The sequence below is a fragment of the Telmatherina bonti genome (assembly GCF_933228915.1).
Source record: "Telmatherina bonti genome assembly, chromosome: 6".
Taxonomy (NCBI): Eukaryota; Metazoa; Chordata; class Actinopteri; order Atheriniformes; family Telmatherinidae; genus Telmatherina; species Telmatherina bonti.
In genome coordinates this window covers 32,823,734-32,849,685 of record NC_136624.1, presented here as the reverse complement: position 1 = coordinate 32,849,685, position 25,952 = coordinate 32,823,734, and the positions used below count along the sequence as shown (strand labels likewise).

At 39.3% G+C, this 25,952-nt stretch overlaps 1 protein-coding gene across 1 annotated transcript; it reads left to right on the top strand.

The window, feature by feature from the left end:
• Positions 1 to 6,101: 6,101 nt before the first annotated feature.
• smarcc2 (SWI/SNF related BAF chromatin remodeling complex subunit C2) lies at positions 6,102 to 24,420 on the top strand. Its single transcript, XM_079241744.1, has 26 exons — positions 6,102 to 6,215; positions 6,883 to 7,002; positions 7,110 to 7,195; positions 7,384 to 7,465; positions 7,814 to 7,906; positions 8,051 to 8,120; positions 8,219 to 8,288; positions 8,693 to 8,768; positions 9,632 to 9,876; positions 10,543 to 10,667; positions 11,381 to 11,434; positions 11,620 to 11,657; positions 11,757 to 11,887; positions 12,035 to 12,106; positions 12,239 to 12,352; positions 12,439 to 12,592; positions 12,684 to 12,800; positions 12,910 to 12,972; positions 13,082 to 13,340; positions 13,665 to 13,826; positions 13,920 to 13,981; positions 14,076 to 14,196; positions 14,281 to 14,444; positions 14,546 to 14,680; positions 14,797 to 15,160; positions 22,565 to 24,420. The coding sequence occupies exons 1-26, from the start codon at positions 6,105 to 6,107 to the stop codon at positions 22,627 to 22,629; spliced, it is 3,153 nt and encodes a 1,050-aa protein (XP_079097870.1). The 5' UTR covers positions 6,102 to 6,104; the 3' UTR covers positions 22,630 to 24,420.
• Positions 24,421 to 25,952: the final 1,532 nt, after the last annotated feature.

Below are 25,952 nucleotides of genomic sequence, written 5' to 3'. Positions count from 1 at the left end.
CTCTGCTCTGCTGATGTTTGGCAAGTTTTACTGTGTCACAAGAAAAATGCAAACTAGTGCAAGCATGAACTTTTCTCAGTTTTGTTTTTTCTTTATTACTAAACATAGCTCAATGGTTTACCTGCCTAATCCTAATCTAACTGGGAAAAATCATGCAAAAAACTAACAATAGTTTCCTGCTACATAGAGCCAAATTTTTGCCTGTAAACAGGCAATTCCTAAATGTTGTCAGACTGTATTCCTGTATGCAATGATTATGACACATATATACATCAGGAGATAAAGTTGTGTCTTTGAACATGAAATCTTTTGTATGAAAAATTTGACAACTTGGAGGATTCAAAATCCCTTAACTACATGGGCAAAGTTGTTTGGCATATAAGCGTACTGCATTAATCAGTGCTTTACACAATATTCAGTCATTAAGCATTAGTTTAACAAGTATTTGGTGCTTAACCTGTCACATTTAGAAATTAATTTCTGTACCTAAATGACATGAAATTCCAGATAGAAATTATGGTCAGATTAATGATAACACTCTGATGCATGAATCAATAAAAAAAATAAAACAAAAACAACAACAATCCCAATTATTTTTCACGTGCAATGAATAAAATATTGTCAAAAATAATAAATTGTCATTTCTATATAATAGAAATATCCTATAAAAATGAACTAGTATAGTTTTCTTTTCCTGTTAATCACTGAGATAAACATGCATGTGAGTATATATACTTTACACGTATATAGGCCTATATAATTCCACAGACAGACAGACAGACAGACAGACAGACAGATAGATAGATAGATAGATAGATAGATAGATAGATAGATAGATAGATAGATAGATAGATAAAGTTTTATATATTTGTTTATTCTTAAGTGAGTGGCAAGTGTTGGGTGACACTGAATAATGTGATTATACAAGAAAACAGCTTTCAAATAGGTGTCTGCTGTAGTGGACATGATGCACCAAAGGTTAGCAATAATTAAATCCATCGTGGCTGAGAGAGTTTTTAGGATTTTCATATTAAAATGAATTTTGAGCATGGCTTTAGACAAAATGAATGAGCCACACACACTGGAGGGAGAAAACGTCTTCACAATGGCTGCATTTATCAGAGGATCTGCAGAATAGATGTCATAGAGAGAATTTTAAATCTCAGGTTTCGTGTTGGCTGAAGCTGAATCAGCAAATGTTTTGGGGCTTTGTGCACATTAACCATGTTTCGTTGTTTCATGTTAATATTTATTAGCTTGGTTCCTAAATTCTAATTCAGCATAGAGCTGAATAAATTACTGGGACTAATATCAAAATGCCTGAAATATGTTGCACTCACAGCTACACAACCTGTGTGAATATAGCCTCCTCATTCCTCTCCTGCTGCTTCCACTGTCGGCAGAGCCGCACTGTGAAAATGAAACGTGGAAACATGAAAGGGAGTTCTCACCTCCCCAGAATAAACACAAGAAGAAGGATCTTTAATTAAAGGCGAGAGGTAATACTATTCTGGGTAAAGGGGTTCCTGCTGAATATGGTGTAGATGAGTGGTGTGAGAGATGCTGGACTGCAGGGGGGAGTTGGTGGGGCTGTATCTTTGCAGATCCCCCCTCCTCTGAGTCCCAGTGCACCCACCTTGCAGATTCCAGCGTTCAGTTAATTGGACAGGGAGAGTGGGCTGAGGAGGGAAGCGTTCAGGCCCATTAGCAATCCTCCTGTGGAAGGCTGAGCCGAGAGGATCACAGACTCACAAATAGGAGGATTAAAATAATCAATAGGCTTCTCTCTCTCTCCTTCATCTCAGACGGCTGCACTACACACACACACACACACACACACACACACATTCGCACATGAAGCTACACGGATATGCACATACACGCACATGAGCAAATACAAACACACCGAGAGTCTGAGGAATACTGGTTCAAGAAGCAATTCTGTTCCCCCGGTGTTGTCTCTGGACTTTCACAAATTAGTCTGGGTCATGTAAGACTCACACACACTCACACACACACACACCTATCCTCTGTTAATGAAGGTTAATTTGAGACTCCGACTAAATGAGACATAGTAAAAAGGTCAGAGACATGAAAACAGTCCAACATGTGAAATATATATTTTACTTTGATATTTCTGTACTTTCCTGTCTAATAAAATCTGCAGTAACTTTTGTGCAAAACCTCTTTTATCAAGAATATGGAGAAATTAAGTTCTATATTTCCATTCATGGCATAAATGTCCAATAGACCCGGGTCGTTATGCATTTATTTAATTTCTATTATATCCATGTTTTTTTTTTTTCAAGTTTTATATCACTGATAATTTTCATGTTGTATTTTCACATTTTATGATTTTCTTGGGGTTTATTGACATCTATCTATCTATCTATCTATCTATCTATCTATCTATCTGTCTGTCTGTCTGTCTGTCTGTCTGTCTGTCTGTCTGTCTGTGGAATTATATAGGCCTATATACGTGTAAAGTATATATACTCACATGCATGTTTATCTCAGTGATTAACAGGAAAAGAAAACTATACTAGTTCATTTTTATAGGATATTTCTATTATGTGTGTAAGAGTTTTTTGTTTTGGACTGCCACTTCTTTTGCTGTAAACTAGCCAATCACAAACATACATTTATGTTTAAGATCCTAATATCAAAGAGTTGTTTTTTGTTTGTTTGTTTTTTAATAACATAGCAAAATTAGACTAAATCTAATTTAAACTTTCAAACTTTTGATAATGCCCCTGCCCTTGATATTTTTCAATGTGACCTTATTAAATGAAAGACCTTATGACTGGTTTATTGCACATCTCAGTTATCAGCAGCTCACCAAGGAGCTATTTTCATTCCTTAGATACTTTTTTGAAATGTTAGAAGTCTAAAGGGAACCTAAAGGTTTTATTCTCTCTCGCATACACACAAGCATAGAAGACAGTTTCCCACTTTATATGTTACTGGTGTTTGTAACCGAGCTTAAATGGGAAAATAGATTCAATTTGGTCAAAAACAATTAATGAATGACATTTAGGACCATGCTGTTAATAGTAAGAATATCACTGCTGTCATAACCTGATACGTAGATTCAGCCAAATTAGATGTAAAAATAATTAAAATATTGAACAAATTCTAAAAATTAACTTGTAAAAGCTTGAGAGCACATTAGTTCAGGTATGGTTGCAATGTTTTTCAATTGCTAAGGAGGCCATTCACTGCCGATTCTTAAAATAAATAACTTTGGTTCCCATTTTCTAACAAATAAAAGTACTTTATTTTCATCATTTGACTTTTTCCTACACTATCATCAGCTCAGGAGTGCCTCCATAAAGAGAAACATTGAACTGCACTTGAAAAAGAAGCTCATTTAAAGGCGGCAGTATAAAACAGAGAGTGACACGAGGCTTAGGCATCATGGGTTTTATATGCGTTAAAAAGGTAACTGAACTTTGAAGACAGCAGAAAGAGTACAAGCCGCAGAAGGCTTGCACTCTGGCCACATCTGCTAATTGAAATTAATTAAGGCAATGATAGCCACGCGCTACGCAAGGCTTTTTGCAGCCATTTTCAGCCAGTAAAAAATACATAAAAAATACATACTTTCCATGTGTCATATGCAATTTCCTGATGTATGTATTTTTTCCATCTTCTAACTGGTATAATTTTCAGTATCTTAAAGTGGGTCTGAAAAATAACGAGTATGTGAAAAAGATCTCTCTCTCACACACACACACACACACACACACACACACACACACACACACACACACACACACACACACACACTTGTATTTTGTTGGCCTGCCTTTGGCTTTGATTACACACACATTTACTGTGGCATTGTTTTGATGTCACACACTTATTTCCATTTATTTAGTGTTGCATTAATTTGTCACCAAGATCTTGTACTGATGATGGGAGAGTCTGACCACTGTGTAAAACTTTATCTTCTCCCAAAGATTTTTAATGGGGTTCAGGTCTGGATTCTGTGGTGGACATGTGTGAAATTGACGTGTTATGCTCTTTGAACCACTCTTTCACAATCTGAGCCTTATGAATCCCGGCATTGTCATCTTCCCATAGGCCCATGACATGAGGGGAGAAAAAATTCCATTGATGGAATAATCTGGCCATTCAGGTAGTCAGCTGACCTCACTCTTTGAGACAAAAAGTTGCTGAATCTTAATGAACGGAAGTAACTCCATATCAAAGCATTGCCTCCACAGACTTGTACAGTAAACATTATAGCCATGACGACTGCATCACTTTTTCTGCCTCTTTTCATACTCTGATGTTCCCATCACTCTGGAACAGGATAAATCTGGACTCATCAGACCACATGATCTTCTTCCATTGTTCTAGAGTCCAATGATTACACTCCTTAGCAAACTGAAGCCTTTTTCTGTGGTTAAGCTCACTGAATAGCAGTTTTCTTACAGCGACTCTTCTGTTCACTCCTAATCCCTTGAGTTCCCATCGTGTGTGTGTGTGTGGAAGTTCTTTTTTTCTGACCACATTTCTTCGATTAAGGTGATGGTGCCCCCCTGTCCTTCCATTTATTTTAATAATGGGTTGGACAGTTCTTGGGTTTGACACTATCTTAGAAGTTTCAGCAATCTGCCTCATGTTTTCTCTGCTTGATACAGATTCAGACTCAAACATGCGCAGAGCTTTTCTTCAAGCTCTGCATAAGTTTGCTAATAACCCCATTTATTTTAGTCAGGTGTGTCCAAAGACATTCATGTTAGGTTAATTGGTTACTCTAAATTGTCCCCAGGAGTGAGTGTAAGCGTGAATGTTTTTTGTCTCTTTGTTGGCCCAGTTGGCCCAATGATTGCTGGGATAGGTTCCAGTTTCTCTGCCACCCTTAACAGGGACAAGCACTTAAGAAAATGGATGGATTACTTTATTCATGATGCTTCAACTAAAAATAAACTAAAAAAAAAAAAAAACCCAGAGAAAAACAATAAAGTTCTATCTATCTAGAAAGTATTTAAGGGGAAAATGAACATTCTCAGCCTGACTCTGAAATGAGTTTATTAGGAAAGATTAACAAGCACATGCACTCTGCTGGATCTATTTTCATTCGTTCATTCATTTTCCCAACTGCTTAATCTGATTCAGGGTCGTGGGGAGCTGGAGCCTATCCCATGTGGCTTTGGGCGAAAGAGAGTGACACATCCTACACCCTGGACAGCTCGCCAGTCCATCACAGGGCCGCACAGAGACAAACAACCACTCATGCTCACACTCACTCCTAGGAGACATGCATGTCTTTGGAAGGTGGGAGGAAGCTGGAGAACTTGGAGAGAACCCACGCATACATGGAGAGAACATGCAAACTCCACACATAAAGGCCACTGTCCAAACCTTGCCCCAGCCAAGGATCAAACCAGCCACAGTGTGAGGCCACAGTGCTAACCACTATGCCACCGTGCAGCCGGCACTATTTTCTTATTCTGATTTTCTCCTTCATAATGAAAAAGTATGTGGGATGGTCAAAAAATAACCCCATACACGCACTTGACAAATATATTTAAATGAAGTAAAATACAGTATCAGAAAACAAAGCAGTTATAACAAGGTCATCCTTGAAAAAATGTTGTTTTAATGCATCAAAAACAACATTAGGTAATATGATAAAAAGTAAAATGACTGGCCTTACTTTTGCTTTCCAGTAAGTTAGAATTCCTTACATCAGGAGTATGCAAATCTGGTCCTCGAGGGCCGCAGTCCTGCAGATGTTTGGAGTTTCCCTGCTGCAACACATCTGACTCAAATCAATAGGTAATTTAATGTCAAGCTCCCCACAAGTCTGCTAATTAAGCCTGATGTGTGTCAGCTGTGTTGCAGCTGAGAAACTCCTAGCATTTGCAGGACTGCAGCCCTCTAGCAGCGGAGTTGCTCACCCATGCCTTACATGGTCCAGGACAGCTCTCTAAACTTTCATCATAATGAAAGGATGAAACATTATCTGCACCACTCTGCCTCCTGCTGTTCAGTAGTTGTCATTACAGAATCCGCGTTGGGTTTAATCGTTGCAGTAGCGCACTCTGACCACTGGGGGGCAGGCAACGTCGAATAGTTGTCTGCAGGCAAAGATGGCGGTGCGGAAGAAAGACGGCGGCCCGAATGTAAAATATTTCGAAGCGTCTGACACCGTTTCACAGTTTGATAATGTCCGCGTCTGGCTTGGAAAGAATTACAAAAAGGTACTGAGCTCCTGTTTTGTAAGCATGCACACGGAGCTTCCATTTTCCATCCTGAAATGTAGGTAGAGGCAGTGACAAAGAGAGGAGGGAGGGAGCTGCTGCGCGTCCAGCTGTTTGATTCACTCGAGCCGGGATACAAAAGGATGCTGAGCCCACAGCTGCACCAGATGCAGCTGCGAATAGCGAGCACTGTGCGGTGCTTTAGTTCATTTGACATAAGGCAACACACAATTTATCCCTAGAGTTTGGTTTTACATTTAAATATTTATATATTTATATATAAAAAGATGAGTTTAGCCCGACAGCTAGCTGGCTAGTTAGCTAGTCGGCTAATGGTGAAGCGCCTCAGATCCAGATGTTGGATCTGTGGCGCGCCTCAGAAACTAAAGCCATAATCGAGGTTAAATAACAAAGAGCAGCGTTATGGTGTATGTACACCTACACCTAACAAAATATATGTTGTCCTTAATAATAATTTTTTTTTTAAACTCCCCAGTAATTATGATCATTAAGAGGATTATAATAATGAATTTACTCACATCACGGCGCCCAATCACACTTTTAATTATAAATGTAAAGGCATCAAAAGTCAAAGCTTTTACATAGTGTCTCAGTAATACACAGACAGGTGTATGGATCCTGATCTCTCTTTGTGTTGTTTCCTCAGTACATCCAGGCCGAGCCCCCCACCAATAAGTCTCTATCCAGCCTGGTGGTCCAGCTACTCCAGTTCCAGGAGGAGGTGTTCGGTAGACATGTCAGCAACCCTCCACTCACTAAGCTGCCAGTGAGTGGCTTTTATTTGTCTCTTTTTTTTTTTAGTAATAAACAAACCATTTCAACAATTTGCTCCTCCAAAAAGCATTTTGAAGCTGTTTTGTTTTCTGACTGCAGATGAAGTGTTTTCTGGACTTCAAGTCAGGAGGGGCTCTTTGCCACATCCTGGCTGCTGCATACAAATTCAAGAGTGACCAAGGATGGTAAGAATTTCTTTCTGGCTGATTTATTTATTTTTATGATTATTATTATTATTATTATTATTATTATTATTATTATTTATTATCAGGCATGTTGCAAGTAAACGGTCTAAAGCCTAAAGTTAGGCTGTTCAGTTGGATTTTGGCTTTGTTGTCGTTTCTTGTGTAACTCCAGTCTAAATTCCTGGTAGGCGCAGGTTTGACTTCCAGAATCCGTCAAGGATGGACCGAAATGTGGAGATGTTCATGACAATTGAGAAATCTTTAGTGCAGGTGAGTTTTTTTTTGAGACATTGAACAGTAAATGTTACTCATTCTTATTTAGTCAGGTTTGATAGAGGGTTGTACTGGTTTTGTTTTGTTTTTTTACTCCATACTCTGAATGTCCACAAAAAAGTGAGGCATTCTTTCTAGCCTTTTCAAACCTCTTACACTGATTACCATGAACCTGCTTTATCAGTCAAACCAGTGCAAACATTCTGCTTATTCCAATTCAGGGTCAGAGGGAAGCTGCAGCTTATCTCACCAATTAGCAGGCCAGAGACAGGGCACACCCCACACATGCTGCCAGTCCATTGCTTGTTTCTTTCTTAAATGAAACATCCACTTTACATTTTCTAGAACAACTGTCTGACTCGACCAGTCATCTACCTGAGCTCTGACATAGAACCAAAGCTGCTCGGAAAACTGAAGGACATCATCAAAAGACATCAGGTGTGGTTTATGGTTTAGCATGATGAAGTCATTACATTGATAATGTTTCTCTGGTTTTTGTGTTAATCTTAATTGTCCTTGCACGGTTACAGACGAGTTACTTTTGCAAAGCATGTGTCATTTACACAGCGTTGCATGTTGCAGGGTTCAGTGACTGAAGACAAGACCTCTAGTTCCCATGTTGTGGTGCCTATTCCTACTAGTCTGGAGGAAGGTGAGGCATTGTCTCATTGAGCAGGCTTTTTGTGTTTGTTATGAATTCTGCTGCTCACACAACATCTATGCTAATGTGATAAAATCTCTTTGTTCCAGAGGAGTGGGTGCGTCCTGTGATGAAGAGAGATAAGCAAGTTCTGCTGCACTGGGGATATTTTCCTGATAGGTTTGTTCAGAGCTGATGACTCAAACACATAAAACCACCACATGGCTGTAAAAACTGTGATTATCACAACCGTTAATTTGTTTCACAGTAAACTCTGATACACACCTATTCTGCTCTTACCATAATTACTCTCAAACAGGAGGTATTATTACCTTTCTTGGCCACATTTTTCTCTGTTTTATTTGAAACTATAACAGGAAGTAATCATTCTTGTCTAAAATCATCCTCAGTCAATTGTACAATAATTACAATAATCTTATAAATTTAGACGTTATTGCACCGTATTGACGTATTTTTCATAAACTTAACCTACTCATTGCTCCTTATCTGATGGTCCTACCAGTACAAATAACTATTTTTTTCCCAGAGAGTTGAATTTCAACCTTGTTCATCTGAATTTGTAGTTACGACACCTGGATCTCGGCCAGTGAGATTGAGGCTGCAGTGGAGGATCCTCCCAGCCCGGAAAAGCCGAGGAAGGTATTTGTTGTAACTTTTAAAGTGTCTCATCGGTTTCTTTCTGTAAACATACATGTGTGTGTTTTTCTAGTCTTAATATAAGTAATGTGAACTACTTTTTAATGCTTTGTACACAAGTTGCCTGAGTTTAAGTGATCATGTTGTGTATTAAATCTCATGTCAGCAAAAAATATTTCTACTTTTTAATTATTGCAGTATTAAATTGGATAAAATGCACACTGGTGCCGTGTGGAGAGTTTTATAACTTTTATTTAGTCTGCAAAAATGATCAATTTGTTGTGTAAGTTCATTTTATGGCTTTAATTTATGAGATTGTATATGTTCTGTCAGCTGCTGAGCTGGATGTTGTCCTGCTCTTTTTACATTTCCTCTCACTGCAACAAACAACAACAAACAACACTTGGTGCTGTTGCAAACAAGCACTTAGAGCAACTCAAACTGTTCTGGCTGTTGGATGAACCAAAAATTAATAGTTGTGTTGTTGTTATTTATTAAGCATTAAATATGTTACTTCCTCAAGACAATTGTGACAGTTGTGAAGCATTCAAGTAGGTTAAGCAGCACTCGGGAAACATAAGCTTTTTGTCTTAGTCTCTGTCTTTCAAAACACATGAGACAGCCATAATTACTGCTCTTTGTGTGCAAGTACCATTTGAATAAAACACATTCCAAAGTTATATTTGTCAGCAAAGTATCAGTCAAATCTTTGTTAGTATTTCAACAGTCCAAATAAATATATGCCAAAAACGAATAGTATCTAAAATCACTATTGATCAGCTTTACCTGATATAACTGAAAAATACAGCGAGGTGCTCAAACTTCCTTCTTGCTGCCTGAAAATGAATGTTTGTCTTTGTTGGCAGGTCCATGCAAAGTGGATTTTAGACCTGGACCAGTATAATGAATGGATGAATGAAGAGGACTATGAAGTAGGAGAGGGCTGTCCTAAGAGAAAGAGGATTTCTGCCAAAACCCTGACAGATGAGGTGACCACACCAGATGAGCGGAGGGACAAGAAACCAGGCAGTGCCAAGAAGAGGAAGCGCTCACCATCACCTTCCCCCACTCCTCCACCTCAAGAGAGCAAGAAGAAGAACACCAAAAAAGGGTCTGTTGTTTAGATGCATTATACCTTAATCCATGGAAAATAAAATGTTTTTGCAAGTGGAATGAATAAAACTAGTTATGTGAGAGAGGTAATGGAGTAATATATTCTATAGCGCTTTGTTCAGTCGTGTCATTCAGGCTTCTGTTTCACTGTATTTCTTAGTTTCAATCAGTTAAAGAATACATGTTCAGAGTCTCCTTCCCTTTTCTGTCACCTGCATGCGGACAATGTAAGACAGGCCAGCAAGGTTCTTTTTTTTTTTCTTTTTCTTGAGTTTATGCTGCTGGACCTGACTGGAAAGGATAGAAAAGGGGCAAAAAGAGAACAGAAAAGAGAACACATACATACATAAACACATATATACATATATATATATATATATATATATACATATCCATACACATATGTGTATGGATATGTATACACACAACAACACATACACACATACACACCAACACACATAAATATATATACACCCACACAAGCCAACTCTAGATTCATGGTTCCTGTGGCGAACAAAACCATTGACTGTCGGGAGGACCAGAAACTAGCAAGTTAAATCAAAAAGACAGAAAGAAAGCAAGGTTCTTTTTAATTAATAATGTAATGACCATGGGAAACTAACAAGCATTCTAAAAACAATTTTCTTTATGATCGTGTTGACAGGCCAACAACTCCGTACACCAAATCCAAAAGGGGTCAGAGGGAGGAGGAACAGGAGGATCTGTCCAAGGACCTGGAGGAAGCATCACCCGTTGCAACATCTGAAGATGGAAACAATGCAAAGACAAGTATTTAAGTCTTACAAATTAAAATGATATAAACAAAAATCTATCTATCTATCTATCTATCTATCTATCTATCTATCTATCTATCTATCTATCTATCTATCTATCTATCTATCTATCTATCTATCTATCTAGTGTCTCCCTCACATAGCCTCCACTTTACAGTCATTGCAAACAGCAGATTTAACACCTGAAGACACTGAAATAATTCTAGATTAAAGACATGTAGGGGAGTCTGCTTACAAACTTGTTTTACTGCAAGTGATGATGAAGTTCGATAATGTCATAAGTGTGCGTCTGTAAACACGGAAGCCACATGATTTATTGTGAGTTGCGCGAAACAAACAAGCACAAACCTCCACAAAGGCCTTTAAAAAATTGCTGGATCCAAACGATGATCCATATCATAAATTAAATCAGTTCTTCCTTTATTTTCATTTCCAACAACTCCTTAAAATTTCATGAAAATTCGTCCATAACTTTTGGAGTTAATCACAAACAAACAAACAAAGAAGCAGACAAACAAACTGATAAACATAAAACGGTAAAACTCCTTGGCGGATGTAAATATGTCAAACTGTACATGACATCGCTCACATGTTGACATTTTGAGTGAGGAGACGTAGCTGAAAAGTTTTATGTATATTTGCATGTTTGTTGCTGATGTTATACTGATTTTTTTCTCTTTTTTTTATGTCTGTTAAAATTCCTTGCAGATAACACCAAGAAAGACTCAGACTCAACCCCGGTCAAGGGAGGGACAGATATGGGTGGGCTTGTTATGTCATTTGTCAGTCATTTGAAAAGTGCATGGCCAAACCAGATTAAGAAAATGTAAAGACCTATATTAGCCCTCTTTATGTTTTTTTGTTGAATATCCAGTTGACAGCAAGTTTATTTATCTTTGGCTACGGAGTGTGTTGTCAGTAATTCTTGTTATGTGTGATTTCAATAGATGAGCAAGAGGACGAGTCCATGGAAACAACGGGAAAGGTATTACAATCTTGAAAACTGCACTTGATAGTAATGGCAATAAAAAAACAAATCAAGATGAACTTGTTTATGTGGAATTGAATGTCTTTGTTCACACAGGAAGAGGAGGAAGGCTCTCCGAGTGTGAAAGGTGAACCAGTGAAAGGCTCAGACCTTCATGAGGACAATGTAACAGAGCAAACCCACCACATCATCATACCGAGTTATGCCGCCTGGTTCGACTACAACAGGTGAGAAAACAACTGTTTCAGTTTATTCATAAAGCTCAAAGTATGCCAGAACTGGTGGCGATTTAAATTCATGGTTAAAATGAAAAGTAATACAAAATTAAAAAGGTTAGTCACAACGAACATGTCTTCATTTTATTTTTCTTCCAGCGTTCATGCCATTGAGCGTAGAGCCCTGCCAGAGTTTTTCAATGGGAAGAACAAATCTAAAACTCCGGAGATGTAAGTATTTGATCTGTGCCTACAGTGTAGCTTAAACTGAGTCGATTAACCTTTTCAAAATAAAATTTTATTTGATGTCGACACAAACTCGAAGCATTGTAATATCTCAGTTGCTTCTTTTCTCCGTTTCAGTTATCTCGCATACAGAAACTTCATGATTGACACCTACCGACTGAACCCTCAGGAGTACCTGACCTCCACCGCCTGCCGTAGGAACCTGGCAGGAGACGTGTGTGCTATCATGAGGTAGATGGAGGATTGTCTCCTGTCATTTATCCTGACAAACATGGCAAAGAAAGAAAGAAAAAAGCTTAATGCTTATTCTTCTACAGAGTCCACGCTTTTCTGGAGCAGTGGGGTCTGATCAACTACCAGGTGGACTCTGAAAGCCGGCCTACACCCATGGGCCCCCCACCAACCTCTCACTTCCACGTGCTGGCAGACACTCCCTCCAGTCTGGTGCCCTTGCAGCCCAAGACATCTCAGGTCTGTACACATGTGCACAAGCACACACACTGACATGTGTAGAAACGTATATTTATTTGGCACGTGTTCTTTTGTTGCTGTGGTCAAGCAGACCCCCGCCACCCAGCAGATGATGTCATTCCCAGATAAGGTGAAGGACAAACCGGCTGATCTGCAGAACTTTGGGCTTCGGACTGACATGTACAGCAAGAAGACTGTATCTGCAAAGGTAAAGAGTGAACAAGAGGATGGAGGGGGGAAAAAAAGTTAAAATTGATGCATAACTTTTAGCGTCAATGACTTTTATTAAAACAAAGAGATTGTTTTTATATGTGCAGAGCAAGAGTGCAGCAAGCTCTATGAGGGAGTGGACGGAGCAAGAAACACTACTACTTCTGGAGGTGAAGTTAGTCCTTAAAAAGATCAGTATAATCTCTATCATAACGATGTAGCTACTGGAAATATCGCAAATGAAAAAGTCAATCTAAATGCAGCTGTTACCTCCGTCAGGGCCTGGAAATGTACAAGGACGACTGGAACAAGGTGTCTGAACATGTGGGCAGTCGCACACAGGATGAGTGCATTTTGCACTTCCTGCGGTTGCCCATCGAAGATCCATACTTGGAGGATGGCTCCTCATCACTGGGTCCGCTGGCCTATCAACCAGTACCTTTCAGCCAAGCTGGCAACCCTGTTATGAGCACTGTGGCCTTCCTCGCTTCTGTAGTCGATCCACGTGTTGCCTCAGCTGCAGCCAAATCTGCTCTCGGTGAGAAGCTGCTTGCTTTGATTTTTTTTTTTTCCTGCTGAACTGAATCATGTCAAAAGCCTCATTGTATCATCTGTGTATATTTAAGCAGCTGCTGAAGGTAAAGAAAAAATATCTTAAGAAATCACAATATGTTTCACAATAATGAATGTTGTGAGTATTTTTCATTGCAGGAAGCAATTATTTTAGAGAACATAATTTAATTAAGCGTATTAAACTGAAAGAAATCCACCGTATTTATGAGCAGTCAAACTTAAAAACCAAATATTACTAAAACAATTCTTTCCTTCGTGTTAATTATCATGATCTGTCTTTCCCTCTCAGAGGAGTTTTCCCGTATGAAGGAAGAGGTTCCTGCAGCACTTGTTGAAGCTCATGTGCGGCGGGTGGAGGAGGCAGCAAGGGTCAGTGGCAGACAGGATCCTCTGTACGGTCTGGAAGGTAGCGGCATCGCAGGCACTGGGCTGGAGGAGGGAGACAGGCCTGGTAGGATAAACACATGCACTCAACTTGTCACAAACAAAAAGCACAATAACTATAATAATGCATGAAGAGTAAACAGTCCTATTTTCTCTTTAGATGAAAGCAGTGATGAAAGTAAGAGTGACAGCCAATCAAGTGAAGAGAAGCGAGATGCTAAGGTGTGATTGATGTTTTATTATGAAATATACATTTTTCTAATTGTTAATTTTACTGATGTGGGGCGCTCAGTACTCTCGGTATTTTGTCCTGTAGGAAAGCAAAGATGCAGCAGTGGAAGAAGAGGAAAAACAAGCAGAAAATGGGAAAAAAGAGGAAGAAAGAGGAAGAGAAGCTGAAGGAGAGAGGGAGGCGGACAAGACAGAGCCTGATGCGGGTATGGAAGTGTTTGTGTGTGAGATTCCCAAAAGGTTAAAGCTCTGATCAAAGTTGAAAAGAAAAAAAAACTCTCTTCCCATAGGTGAAGGAGAGAAGGAGAAGGATGGAAAAGAGGGAACAGAGGAAGGACAAAGAGAAGGAGAGAGTGAAGGAGAAAGAAAAGCCAAGGTGGAGCGTGACGTGGGAGAAGGGAACCTGGCAACTGCTGCTGCCTCCGCACTAGCAGCCGCTGCTGTCAAAGCCAAGGTGACTTATATTATTAGTGTTTCATCACCTGTTTTTCTTTCTCTCTCTCTCTCTTATTATATATATTTATAGTGTCTATAAAGTCAGTTTCTTGTTCCCAGCATTTGGCTGCGGTGGAAGAGAGGAAGATCAAATCTCTGGTGGCTCTGCTGGTGGAGACCCAAATGAAGAAGCTTGAGATTAAACTGCGACACTTTGAAGAACTAGAGACCATCATGGACAGAGAGAGGGAGGCTGTGAGTGGTGAAGTTTGACATTTGTGTTATTTAAAGATAAAGTAACTAATTACCTTATATGTGAGATGTGTAGTTGTTGCTTGCTGAAATCATCAGACACATGCGTGTGTTTGCAGCTGGAGTACCAACGACAGCAGCTGCTGGCTGATCGTCAGTCCTTCCACATGGAGCAGCTGAAATATGCCGAGATGAGGGCTCGCCAGCAGCACTTCCAGCAGATTCAGCACCAGCAGCACAGCCAGACCGGAGGCCCTCATTCCAGCCAGGCCACATCAGGCCCCCCATCCCAAGGTCTCTCTGGAAGTCAGCAAGCTCCCAGCACACCAGCGCCGCAGGCGGCCCCCAGCCCTGCACCACCAGCCTCTTCAGCCCCGGCTCCTGAGTCCCAACCAGCTGCAGGGGCTCACACTTCACCCCCCTGCCCACCAGGCCAGGCCCCTGCAACTCACTCCAGCTCCAGCACTACACCAGTTCTCCATGGTGAGTCAAGCACTGAGACACAGCGAGGCACCCATCCCAGTCACTATGGGATAATTGATTAAGACAGAAGTCTGCTTTAAGTAAACTGCTACCGTAGCTTTATGGACATATTTTTCAGCCGATTACATTGTAACTAGTAAAACAAATCAGCTGATCAGACATCTTTAGATCTCTGAGATGGGTTTAAAAGGAAACCCCTGATTTAGCAGTATTTACAACATGAAACCTGACAGTAATGCTCAGATTATTATATATTAGCATCTATAACACATGTAGCACATAACATAGACCTTTTGTGGGTCCCAAAACACGGCTGTTGCTCTGCTCTGGTCTAATTTACTCCACAATTGTAACAAAAACAACAACAAAAATAAACTTTTCTGATATTATACAAGGTTTGAAATACCCTTTTACACATAACGGGTCATAAAGCGTTACTTAAACTCCACTATTCTAGTGTGTTTAATTACAGCAAGACGTTAACTTGTCTTTATGAAACAGCAATGATGTTGAAAGTTTTCTGTTTTCAGCATCTGTTATATAAATGTTTGCCTACCACATTATCCCACTTTATCCCACATTATCCCACTTTATCCTACATTATCCCAAATCAGAATCACTGAAATTTATTTTTCTCTCTCACCTGATAGAAATCATGAAATACAGTGATGTAATGTGACAAAAAATAAATACATGTGATTCAGCAGTGCTGCACCTTATAATTATGCAGCTTTAATTGCAATTTTTTTAGACAAATATGGACAGAAATATCATATATCCATCATTTATTACCAGAGCTGACTTACAGTTATCGTCTTTCAATGACAATTTACTTGGAAACCAAAATTATTTCAATGACACATAATTTTCCATTATTTTTTTTAGTTGTAGCATTCCTGTCTTTTATTTCATGTCCTCCAGATCAGAGATGATCCTCAATTCCGGTCCTTGAGGACCGGCGTCTTGCAGGATTTCCAAGTGTCCCTGCTGGAACACACCTGACTCAGACTCAGACAGGCTCTGCACATGTCTGCTAAATACACATTGATTTGCATCAGGTGTGTTGCAGCAGGGATACTTGGAAAACCTGCAGGACACCAGCACTGGAGCACCAGGATTGGGGATCCCTGCTCCAAATTTATTTTTTTTAATTCTGACCTGAAAACATTACAGTGAAATAAAGTGAAAAATAAAGTGTTTTGGTAGCAATTTCGACACTGAACTAAAACCAGCTTAAAAAGTTTTTTTTGGGTCAATTTCTTTATACAACTGAGAGCTTTTTTTTTTAAATTTTCTGTAATGATTATTTGTGCTTTATTATGAATTATAAATTATTGAATTCTGACTCGCTGGGTATTAATGGTTTGCATAACTTGGTTATTGTACATTTTGTAAGCCAGTCTCCACAAATCTGCCTGTTACAAACTCAGATTGCGCAATAAGGCATGTTTTCTTGGTTCTTTCAGTGAAAGATTTCCAGACATTAAGTTTGCATAATTCAATGTATCATAGGTTTTTTTTTCAAAGTTTCTTCCCCTATTTGAACATATCAACCTGTGGTGGAAAATACTCTGGTCTTGAGAAGTTGTAATACATCTAAGAGTCAACTGTCTTCTTACAATGAACATTTTATTATAAACTAATACAAGCACACGCTGGAGCTTGGAGAGAGAACTCTCTCTCCAGATGCTGAAGTAACACCCGATTATAAACCATGCTTAACTCCTCCTAGTTGCTGGGCAGACCACAGAAAACAATCATTCTCTTCCTGACCTTTAACCTTAAGCAACTGGTCAACCAAGCAGTTGACAAAAACAGATGTCCTGCAGGAAACTCTTCCTGTCTCAGACTTTGTCTGCACATTCCAGACAAGGATCATATAACTTAAAGAAAGCTTTGTGCATAGACACAAAACACAGCAGGATCACAGCAAATCAATGCATATATGTCTAATACTTAATTCAAACCAAACCCATAACAATTTTCCCCAACACTCTCCCTCCTCTTGGTCCTACAGGACCAACAATAAGAAGAGAAATTGTTATCAGAACGCAAAAATACATACAGAAGACAACATTCTCAAAACATCAGGAGCCTCATGCCTACCGGGTTTTAAAAGAATCTTTCAGAAATTACAATAGTGAGGAGCCATTCACTTCAGCTTCAAAATCTGAGTCTAACAATAAATGTAAGAAAAGTGGAAACAAATCATTCCTCTTAGGGGGTGACAGAGGTGTAGTGAAGACACTGTCGGCGTTCTGGTGGGACTTGGCATGTCACAGTTGCAGTGGAGCGCTTTTTTCTCACCTCTCACTGATCTTGCTTGAGAGCGAAGGCTGGTCTTCAGGCGTGAGAGTAGACTATCTCACTTACCCACGCAACCACAGGGATTATTCTGCCCTTTGTTGGGTGGTGCGTTATTCTTCTGTAATTTCAGACTGAAGAGCTTCAGGAGGTTCAAGCAATCTGTAGTGCCAAGCAGCTCACGCTGCGACCTTTACCGCTGTCTGGGTCGTCAGGAAAACCTGTCAGGGGCCAGGCCTGGGGGGTGCAGAGGATAGTCAGTTTCAGCTAAACAGTCATGGAGTAAAACATGAACAATACAAAGCAACAGTTAGGGCCACTCAGTTATCTGGTAGGTAATCATTCAAAGTAACCAAATTCATTTAATTACTTATTGCAAAGTTCCTATCAGGTAGTCTCATCTTAATCAACAACCAGAAAAAATCCTCTAGTACTGCATAGCAGGACATGTGTCAAACTGGACTCCCAGCAGTCTGACCAACACTTATCCATGCTGGAATCTCCTTTCTGATTTACTGCTCGTGTTGTTTATGTCATGTCTGCTAAATGACAGAAGCAGAACCACACTGAAGAATCTCTGCATATATTAAATAAAGCTCATTCAGAACTGTTGATTTAATCAGTAATGTAGTCTAGTTTAGTCTCATGGTCTACTCTGATTTGTCTCTCCCAGACTCCAACAGACCCATTCAGGAGCAACACACACGAAAATGAGATCATGATAAGACTGGCTTCCTATTCCAAATATATTGTGAACATAAGCATAAGCATAAAGCAACAAGATGTAAACCCATCTTTAACAGCTGGACTTCAGGTACTGAACAGCCAGAGACCTTCAGGTCATAATAAAGCTGTTTGTTTTCTATCTACATTTGAACTAAAGCAGCATTTAGAAACAAACTTCTAATACTGATGGCAAAACTGTTTTCATCTACAACAACACGACGCACACATGTACGTGCACACACTCACAGCAGCATTTCTTCCTTAATGATTTTAATGCAAACGTGTGTAACAGAAAAGGCCAAGGCTAACGGTTTAGCATAGTTAGCTTAACTTTGGAAGTATCAATACTGTTACAAATAATCTGCCTCATATTCATGTTATTTTGAGGACATACAGGGCTTAAATGACTTGTTTGTTTACTTATTAAGCGTGTTAACTAAGAGACTGGTCTATTTACTGGCAGCCATCGCAAGAGTTGGTTCTACTCTTTAAACAAAAATCATCTGATGTGTATTTTAACCACTGAGCATATCTGCTTTAATTCAAAATAATGAGTTCAGATTAGGGATAAAACACCAGCTGTCAGCAAATAAAACACGGAGATTGTTGTACTTGTGTTGCATTCGCTGAAGTCGGGAAATTACAAAGCTACCTTCTTATTTAATGTCATATAGCGGCTTATTTTTTCTCTTTTGACATCTATTCTGTCTCAAACATTAAAAACTTAGTATTCATCACTTTTTTTTTTTTTTTTTTAAATCTATTTATTTTCCTATAAAGCATAGCGTGCCAGAAGTTAACTTGTCTGTATGAACTGTTCAGCTTCCCTGCAGCAGAGCAGAGATGTCTGTGACATTGTTCACTTGCAGAAGTCTGCAGGAGTGCGAAATTTTATACATGCTCATAAATGTGGTATAAAGCTAAGCAGAAACAGTGAGGAAATGTTTGGTTGTAGGGCCTCATTCCTTGGCCTGGTCTTGTGGATAATCATTCAGCTCGTATCACTCGATCTGCTCAGGAGTCAGACGCGCCACAGCCACCATGCTCTCCTCCAATCAGCATACAATCAGAAATTCATGCCAGGAAGTGCCCAACACATGTTCATCAAAGCTTCCTGGTAGATAAATCAGGTTCATATGCGTAATTAATTAAGAGTAACATGTAAAGGATCAGAGAGTGGGCAAAAGTTCAAGGAAGCAGATCCAGGTTTTCCACAGAGAACTGAGTGAACCGAACAGTCTTTCTGACAGAATCAGGGTGCAGCTTATTCCAGAAAACATCATCTGACTCTGTAGTCGGGGTGGGACTTGTGCTGCCTGTCGGCCACATTCGTTAGTCTTTTACTTCCAGAAAATCCCACAACTGAAACACAGTCTGAGGACAAGGAGGATCCATCACCTCCAGAGGTCAAAGGTGAAAATCCAGCTCAAATGTCCACCATAGGAGCCATATCCACACTGTTCACAGTCACAACCAACAGGGCTCTGCCAGACCCTCTGGTTCTGGGATCTCCGGGCCCCATCAGCAGCGGCCGGGTCCATGCAGCCACATCTGCATATCAGGTTCTGCTCCAGGACTTAGATCGGTCACAGAAGGGAGGTGGAATGATGCTGTAGGTTGTAGGGACCGTTTCTGCTCCAGTTTCCTGACTGACCACATGTGTGACACCCAGAACTCTGCGGTGACCCGGATCAAGAACTCACTCTCCCCCAGCCCCTCCTCTGAATCCCCTCAGGCAGGATAGACAATTTTAGGACCCTGTGGACCAAGCTGCATGCTGACAAGGGTTTAGAAGGGAACGCTGCAATGCGTCCAACACCATACAGCAGACGAGCTTTTGAGACTGAACCATTTGGTCATGTGGTGTATTTTCTTCTCCAGTAAGGGGAAAATAAAGATCATAGCCTCATAATTATAATAGTTTTCTTCTGAATCCTGTGGCAAACATATTATGTGGACCATGTTCTGTGCTGTGAACATCATGTAACTTGAATATTACATTGTAATTGTGTGTGTGAGACTATATTGTCAGTGGATTCATAACTCAGTTCTCTCCTGGGAAAGCTGAACATGATCTTGCTAAAAAGATACACTTGTTCTGAGAACTTCTCTTCTCGCCGTTAGCTCACATTTAGCTAAAGTGAATTTATTGCAAGGGAAATTTACTCTAGCAAAGTTATGTTGGTTCACTATTCCTATTTTAAGGTCAAGAATTTTCTTTTTTTCCTAACATTATGCTTATTTTCAGCATCCTTCAGCTGCATTATTTATTTCCAGTTTATCTAGATTTATTTAGACATGCTAGGTGTAAATTAATAATAGCAGTAGTAAAGGAATAAAAATCACCTTATGAATGTCTGAAAGGGAACAGACAGAAACCTAAGCTTATTGCCTACACAATGTACAGTAATTTAACCAGAATAAGTTCCTAATACTATAAATCACATCTCTCACATTTCAGATTTTTCATTCTTAATATGTTGTTGCTCTTTAAAATGTTCTCAGGTGATAATAAAGAATTGATTTTCCTTAGGAAAAGGTTTCCACATTCATACAGGGAGTGGCTTTTATGCTCTTATAAAAGCTTTAGGAAGAAAAGCACAAGCAGCTATTTTACACAGGATTTATATGTTTGTTTCTGCCTAACATGCTATGACATCATCTCCTTCAGTGAGCAGAAGGCCTTTAATAAACACACTCTTTTCCTCACTTCCCTCTCTCAAACATTTTTTTTCTTTTCTTACTGCAGTAAATTAGATTTTACACAAACAATTCACTTCAACAGTTGGATGAATGCATGTGAATGGGTCGTGCCCCCACGTTTGTCTACCCCCACACAAGCTTCTAGGCTCTCCTGCGAGAGTCCGGTGTGGCTTCACAAGACGTGGTTTTAATTCTCCACACAATCAGTCCAATGAAGTTTAACACAGGAAATTTTACACAACCACCCCAGTTTCCCCTCACATGAAGACAGAGATTTCAACTTCTTAATGGTGCTGTACATCAACCTCCTACTGCAAAGGAACTAGTTCTGTTTGCAGCGGATGTACACAGAGGGTCAATCCCACACCTTTGTAGAATTATCAGGCAAAATTCTCAATGTCTCCAGAAACCAGCCCACACAGTTTCTTCTCTGTTTCTCCTCACTCAAGATGGCTTTCCTCTCAGTTTTCTAACTCAAGGTTGGCCTGGTCTTGCTTCTCGAGCTCACAGGACTTACTGACTAATTTACTGGTCTCGGTCTTGTAACTCACAAGATTTACTGGTCTGGTCTTGCTACGTCTAGCTCACAGCACTTACGACTTGGTCTTGTTACTCACGATTTTTAACTTAAACTTTAACCTAAACTTAACTTAAACTCAGGATTTTATTTATGACGTCAACCTGATCTCGTCTTAAGTTATTCTCTTATCCCTTGAGTTATTATTTCGATGAGGAGGTGAGGAGGAGAATCCCTGTCACAATGAGAATAATGAAGACAATTGACCACAAAACAGAAAAATATTGTGATTATTAATTAAGATATTGATTATTAATTTGTGATAAATTTCTAGTAATGTTTGACTCCAGTTTGAGTCTGAAAATTAATGTAAATTTAGAATAACACTTCTCACCATTGTCTTTTCACACTGGTTCAGAAGGAGTCCTGGCGTAGTCGACCACGGGTGGGAGAAAGACGTCCTGTCCTCTGAAATTCTCTAATTGAGGTTCTTAGGATGAATCTGTGGATTCAGGTGGCCAACCCGTCTATCCCCAACCTGGGCGGACTGACGCAGGATCCCGAGACGAGCCCCCAAAAACTGTGGTGGAAAATACTCTGGTCTTGAGAAGTTGTAATACATCTAAGAGTCAACTGTCTTCTTACAATGAACATTTTATTATAAACTAATACAAGCACACGCTGGAGCTTGGAGAGAGAACTCTCTCTCCAGATGCTGAAGTAACACCCGATTATAAACCATGCTTAACTCCTCCTAGTTGCTGGGCAGACCACAGAAAACAATCATTCTCTTCCTGACCTTTAACCTTAAGCAACTGGTCAACCAAGCAGTTGACAAAAACAGATGTCCTGCAGGAAACTCTTCCTGTCTCAGACTTTGTCTGCACATTCCAGACAAGGATCATATAACTTAAAGAAAGCTTTGTGCATAGACACAAAACACAGCAGGATCACAGCAAATCAATGCATATATGTCTAATACTTAATTCAAACCAAACCCATAACAATTTTCCCCAACAAACCTCTTTCAAACGCTCTGTTTTCAGGGGTGCTGTCGCCATCTGTCAACTTCACGATCAGGAATCATCTTGTAAAATCAGACAGTTCTGCATTGTTGACATTTTTAACATTTATCTCCTATTTTTCCCCAACAGAGCCCAGCGCCCCTCTACCTGGTGAGGCAGTGCACCCCTCAGCTCCCGTCCCTCCTCCCCAATGAGAAAAAAAATCCCAATTATCCAAATGACTGACCACTCCAAACCCTGCCTGTATCATCGGAAATGAAGAAATCATAAACCGAAGGAAGAAAACACATTTGACATTTTTCAGCTTCTCTTTTCTGTTTTGTTCCGAACAAGACAATTGATGTGTGACAGAAAAATTAACAGATGAATCCATGACTAGCTGTTCGAAAAGAACTGAATCAAATTGAATCGACTCCTGAGGAAAGTTCGTTTTCATTCTGTGTGGTCGACTGGACAGCAACATCTCAAGTCAGAAATTTAAGCTCAACACTAGAGATTTGGTAAGCCTCAATGATCTTACCAAGATGCTGGCACTCAATTAGACGAAGAGAAAAGACTCATCTCATGTTTTCAGTATTTTGGAAATTGTTGCATTTATTTTCCTGCAACAGTTTGTTGTGTTTCATAATCTCTCCAGAGGCCGGTCCATGTTCTGTAGGTACGTATTAAAATATGTGTAAGAAAAACAAGCACTTTTATTAAGTTTCCCAAGGTCTCACTGAAAGACTTGAAGCACCCATCAGATTGAACTTAGCACTTATTTCTGTTTTGTTTTTTTTTTGTTTTTTTTTGTTTTTGTCTTAAATACTTTTTCCTACCGAAGGTTCGGTCCTCTACTTTTGTTTGTTACATGGACAAATGCTCACTTTACAGGGTCGGGTCAGAAGGTTATGTGTCTGAAGCTAATAAAAAAAAAAGTCTATGATGAAGGAAAAACAACTGAATCAAAGACGCCATTTTGAAATTAAATTAACTTAGTTCGGGAGCAGTTTTAAGAATGTTTACTGTAAACTGGATTTGCTGTTACAAACACACCTTTTGTTACTATATAATGAAGAAATACTGTGGAAATTATTTGACAGAACTGACAGCTTGAGGTCCTGTAAAGACCTTCCTTCAAATCTCTTAAAAAGTTCCCCACACTGCCCAGCAGCACTTAAAAAAAATATTTCAGTGTGGCGCTTCATGTATCCCAGCTGGAGTTTAAAGACGAATGTAGTTATGTTTGAAAGGAATGACTGAAGAGAAAGTCTTTGATAAGACTGTAATTCCATCTGTGACCACAAATGTGCATATTTAGAATTGAATGCTGTGCCGCCTGCTACACCAAACTTTTTATAATCATGTTTTATTATAGTAATTTGAAAAGTATGATTTTAAGCAGCTTGTTTCTCGATGGTGCATTTTAAATTTACAATGGAAGAACTGTCAATGGCGGAGGGAGAAAAAAAAAAAAAAACAAGGGAGCACCTTAAAACAGCTGACAATGGAGAATTGTGTCCTTAATATCTGCAACAATATCCTCACTTTTTATCCTGTCTATTTTTATATTTTTTACTGTCATTTTCCATCGTTTTTTTTCTTTGATATGTCGACATTGTAACTGTATATTATTACCTTTGTAACCTGTATTTACCCTCTCCACCGTCTGGACAGTTCTGTTGGATCTGTCTGATGTGACTGTGATCATGTGTGTACGTGAACGCATGCCATTAAGCTCTCTAAACCACAATACTGCTCTTTTTTTTAAAAATTTGATTAAATTGAAGTGCCATCAGTTGTGTGTTCACCAAGTCTGAAGAATTTGAAAAACATGCTCCTTTCTGCACATGGCGCGCCACATCAGTGTCATGACGTAGAACCCAGTCAAATGGTGAAACTTTGCAGTTAATGTCCGTCAAGCCAGTATTGCAGTCCTCACCGCAGCTGTGAGCATTAATGGACTTCTTTTATCTGTGTTATTATTACATTGTGTGGATTTTGTGATATGAAATTAGTGTCTGTTCAGTTTCTGTATGTTTTTCACTTTGCTGAAAGTAGCAGCAGTTGTGTTATTATACAGTAGAAATCGATTTTTCCTCTGGAAATCATCACATTAGTGCTGACAGTTACTCTGGCAGTTTGTATTAAAAAATGTCAAAACAGGTTTTAATTACAAAATGTTTGAGGAGAAAAAAATAAAGATGTGAAGAGGAGTTATATATATTCTAGACTGGTTTGTTGACTGACAAATGCACAATATATTCACTGCTTTTTAACATCCCCGTGCAACAACACGACACACTCAGATTGAGTCGTCGTGCAGAACTTCACCAGATGTTGAAGCCATTTAACTTGGGTCAGGTGTGTTTAAGCAGGGATACTTCAGATGGAGCAGCAGCCCTCGTGGGACAGAGTTAAATTGCCCTGCTGTAGATTATGTGTAATTAAATATATTAATTTGAAGACTTTAAATCAATAATAGAAAAGTTTTTAAACTTATGCGAGGATCACAAAAACAAAAAACTGACTCTTCATATTTAGTTCTCACTCGGGGAACAAAAAGTAGATTTTATTATTATGACCTCAGGTCTTCAGCAACATCAAAATTGTGTACTGTCTTCTTCTATGTGTCTTTTAAGGCATTATTCATCCTAAACAATAATTTGGCTTCTATCAAACACATTGTCTATTCAGAGACACCTTAAAAAAGTGGCACAAAATACAGCAGCTGACATGGAGCTATGTGGTCTTGCAACAAGCAGATATAAATACAGCGTTTTGGTCAACTGTGCTTTTTTCAAGCACTCTATAAATAAAGTTGGATTGGATCCATTTCTCAGTGTAAAAGAATAAAACTCAACAGTTATTTGAGTAAAGTGATTCGTTGCCAATAGAAACACATTTTTAATGTCACTGACTTTTGATTTTGTTGCATGCTGCATCTTAAAATGGACTAAAATCAGATGCTAATGCAGCCGTAAGTATTTTCGTTTTACTGCAGTTTCACAAATCTCAAACTTTTTTCATAACTATCCGTATGGCTATATACAGATAGTGGTCGTTCTACAGATGACTGACAGCCAAAATATGAGCACAGCTTTGAGTTCAGATTATTTTCATAAGCTCAATGTTGGGCATTAGTTTGTAGCGTTGAAGTCTGTTTTAGATGTCGACTGAGCAACTTACAACCAACACACTTGTTCTAATGTCACAATCAGTGCAGTAGTCTCAGCACTCTACGGTCACAGCACTAATGTGGAATAGTTAGATTTCCCTCAGCTGGCTATTCCTGTCTGAAGCAGATCAACTTGGACTTCTATGGTTTTATTTGTGCAGTCAACCAACTCAGCCTGGCACACAATAACAAATCAGCAGAATAGTAATTCTTTCCCCATCAGGAACATATTGAATCACTAGTAGCAAAACATGTGGATCTACAATCCATCCATCATCAGTATCAGCTTAATCCAACACCAGTCTACAGCAGCCTATCCTGGCCACCATCGTTTAATATGACCAAACAATTTGTTGTGAA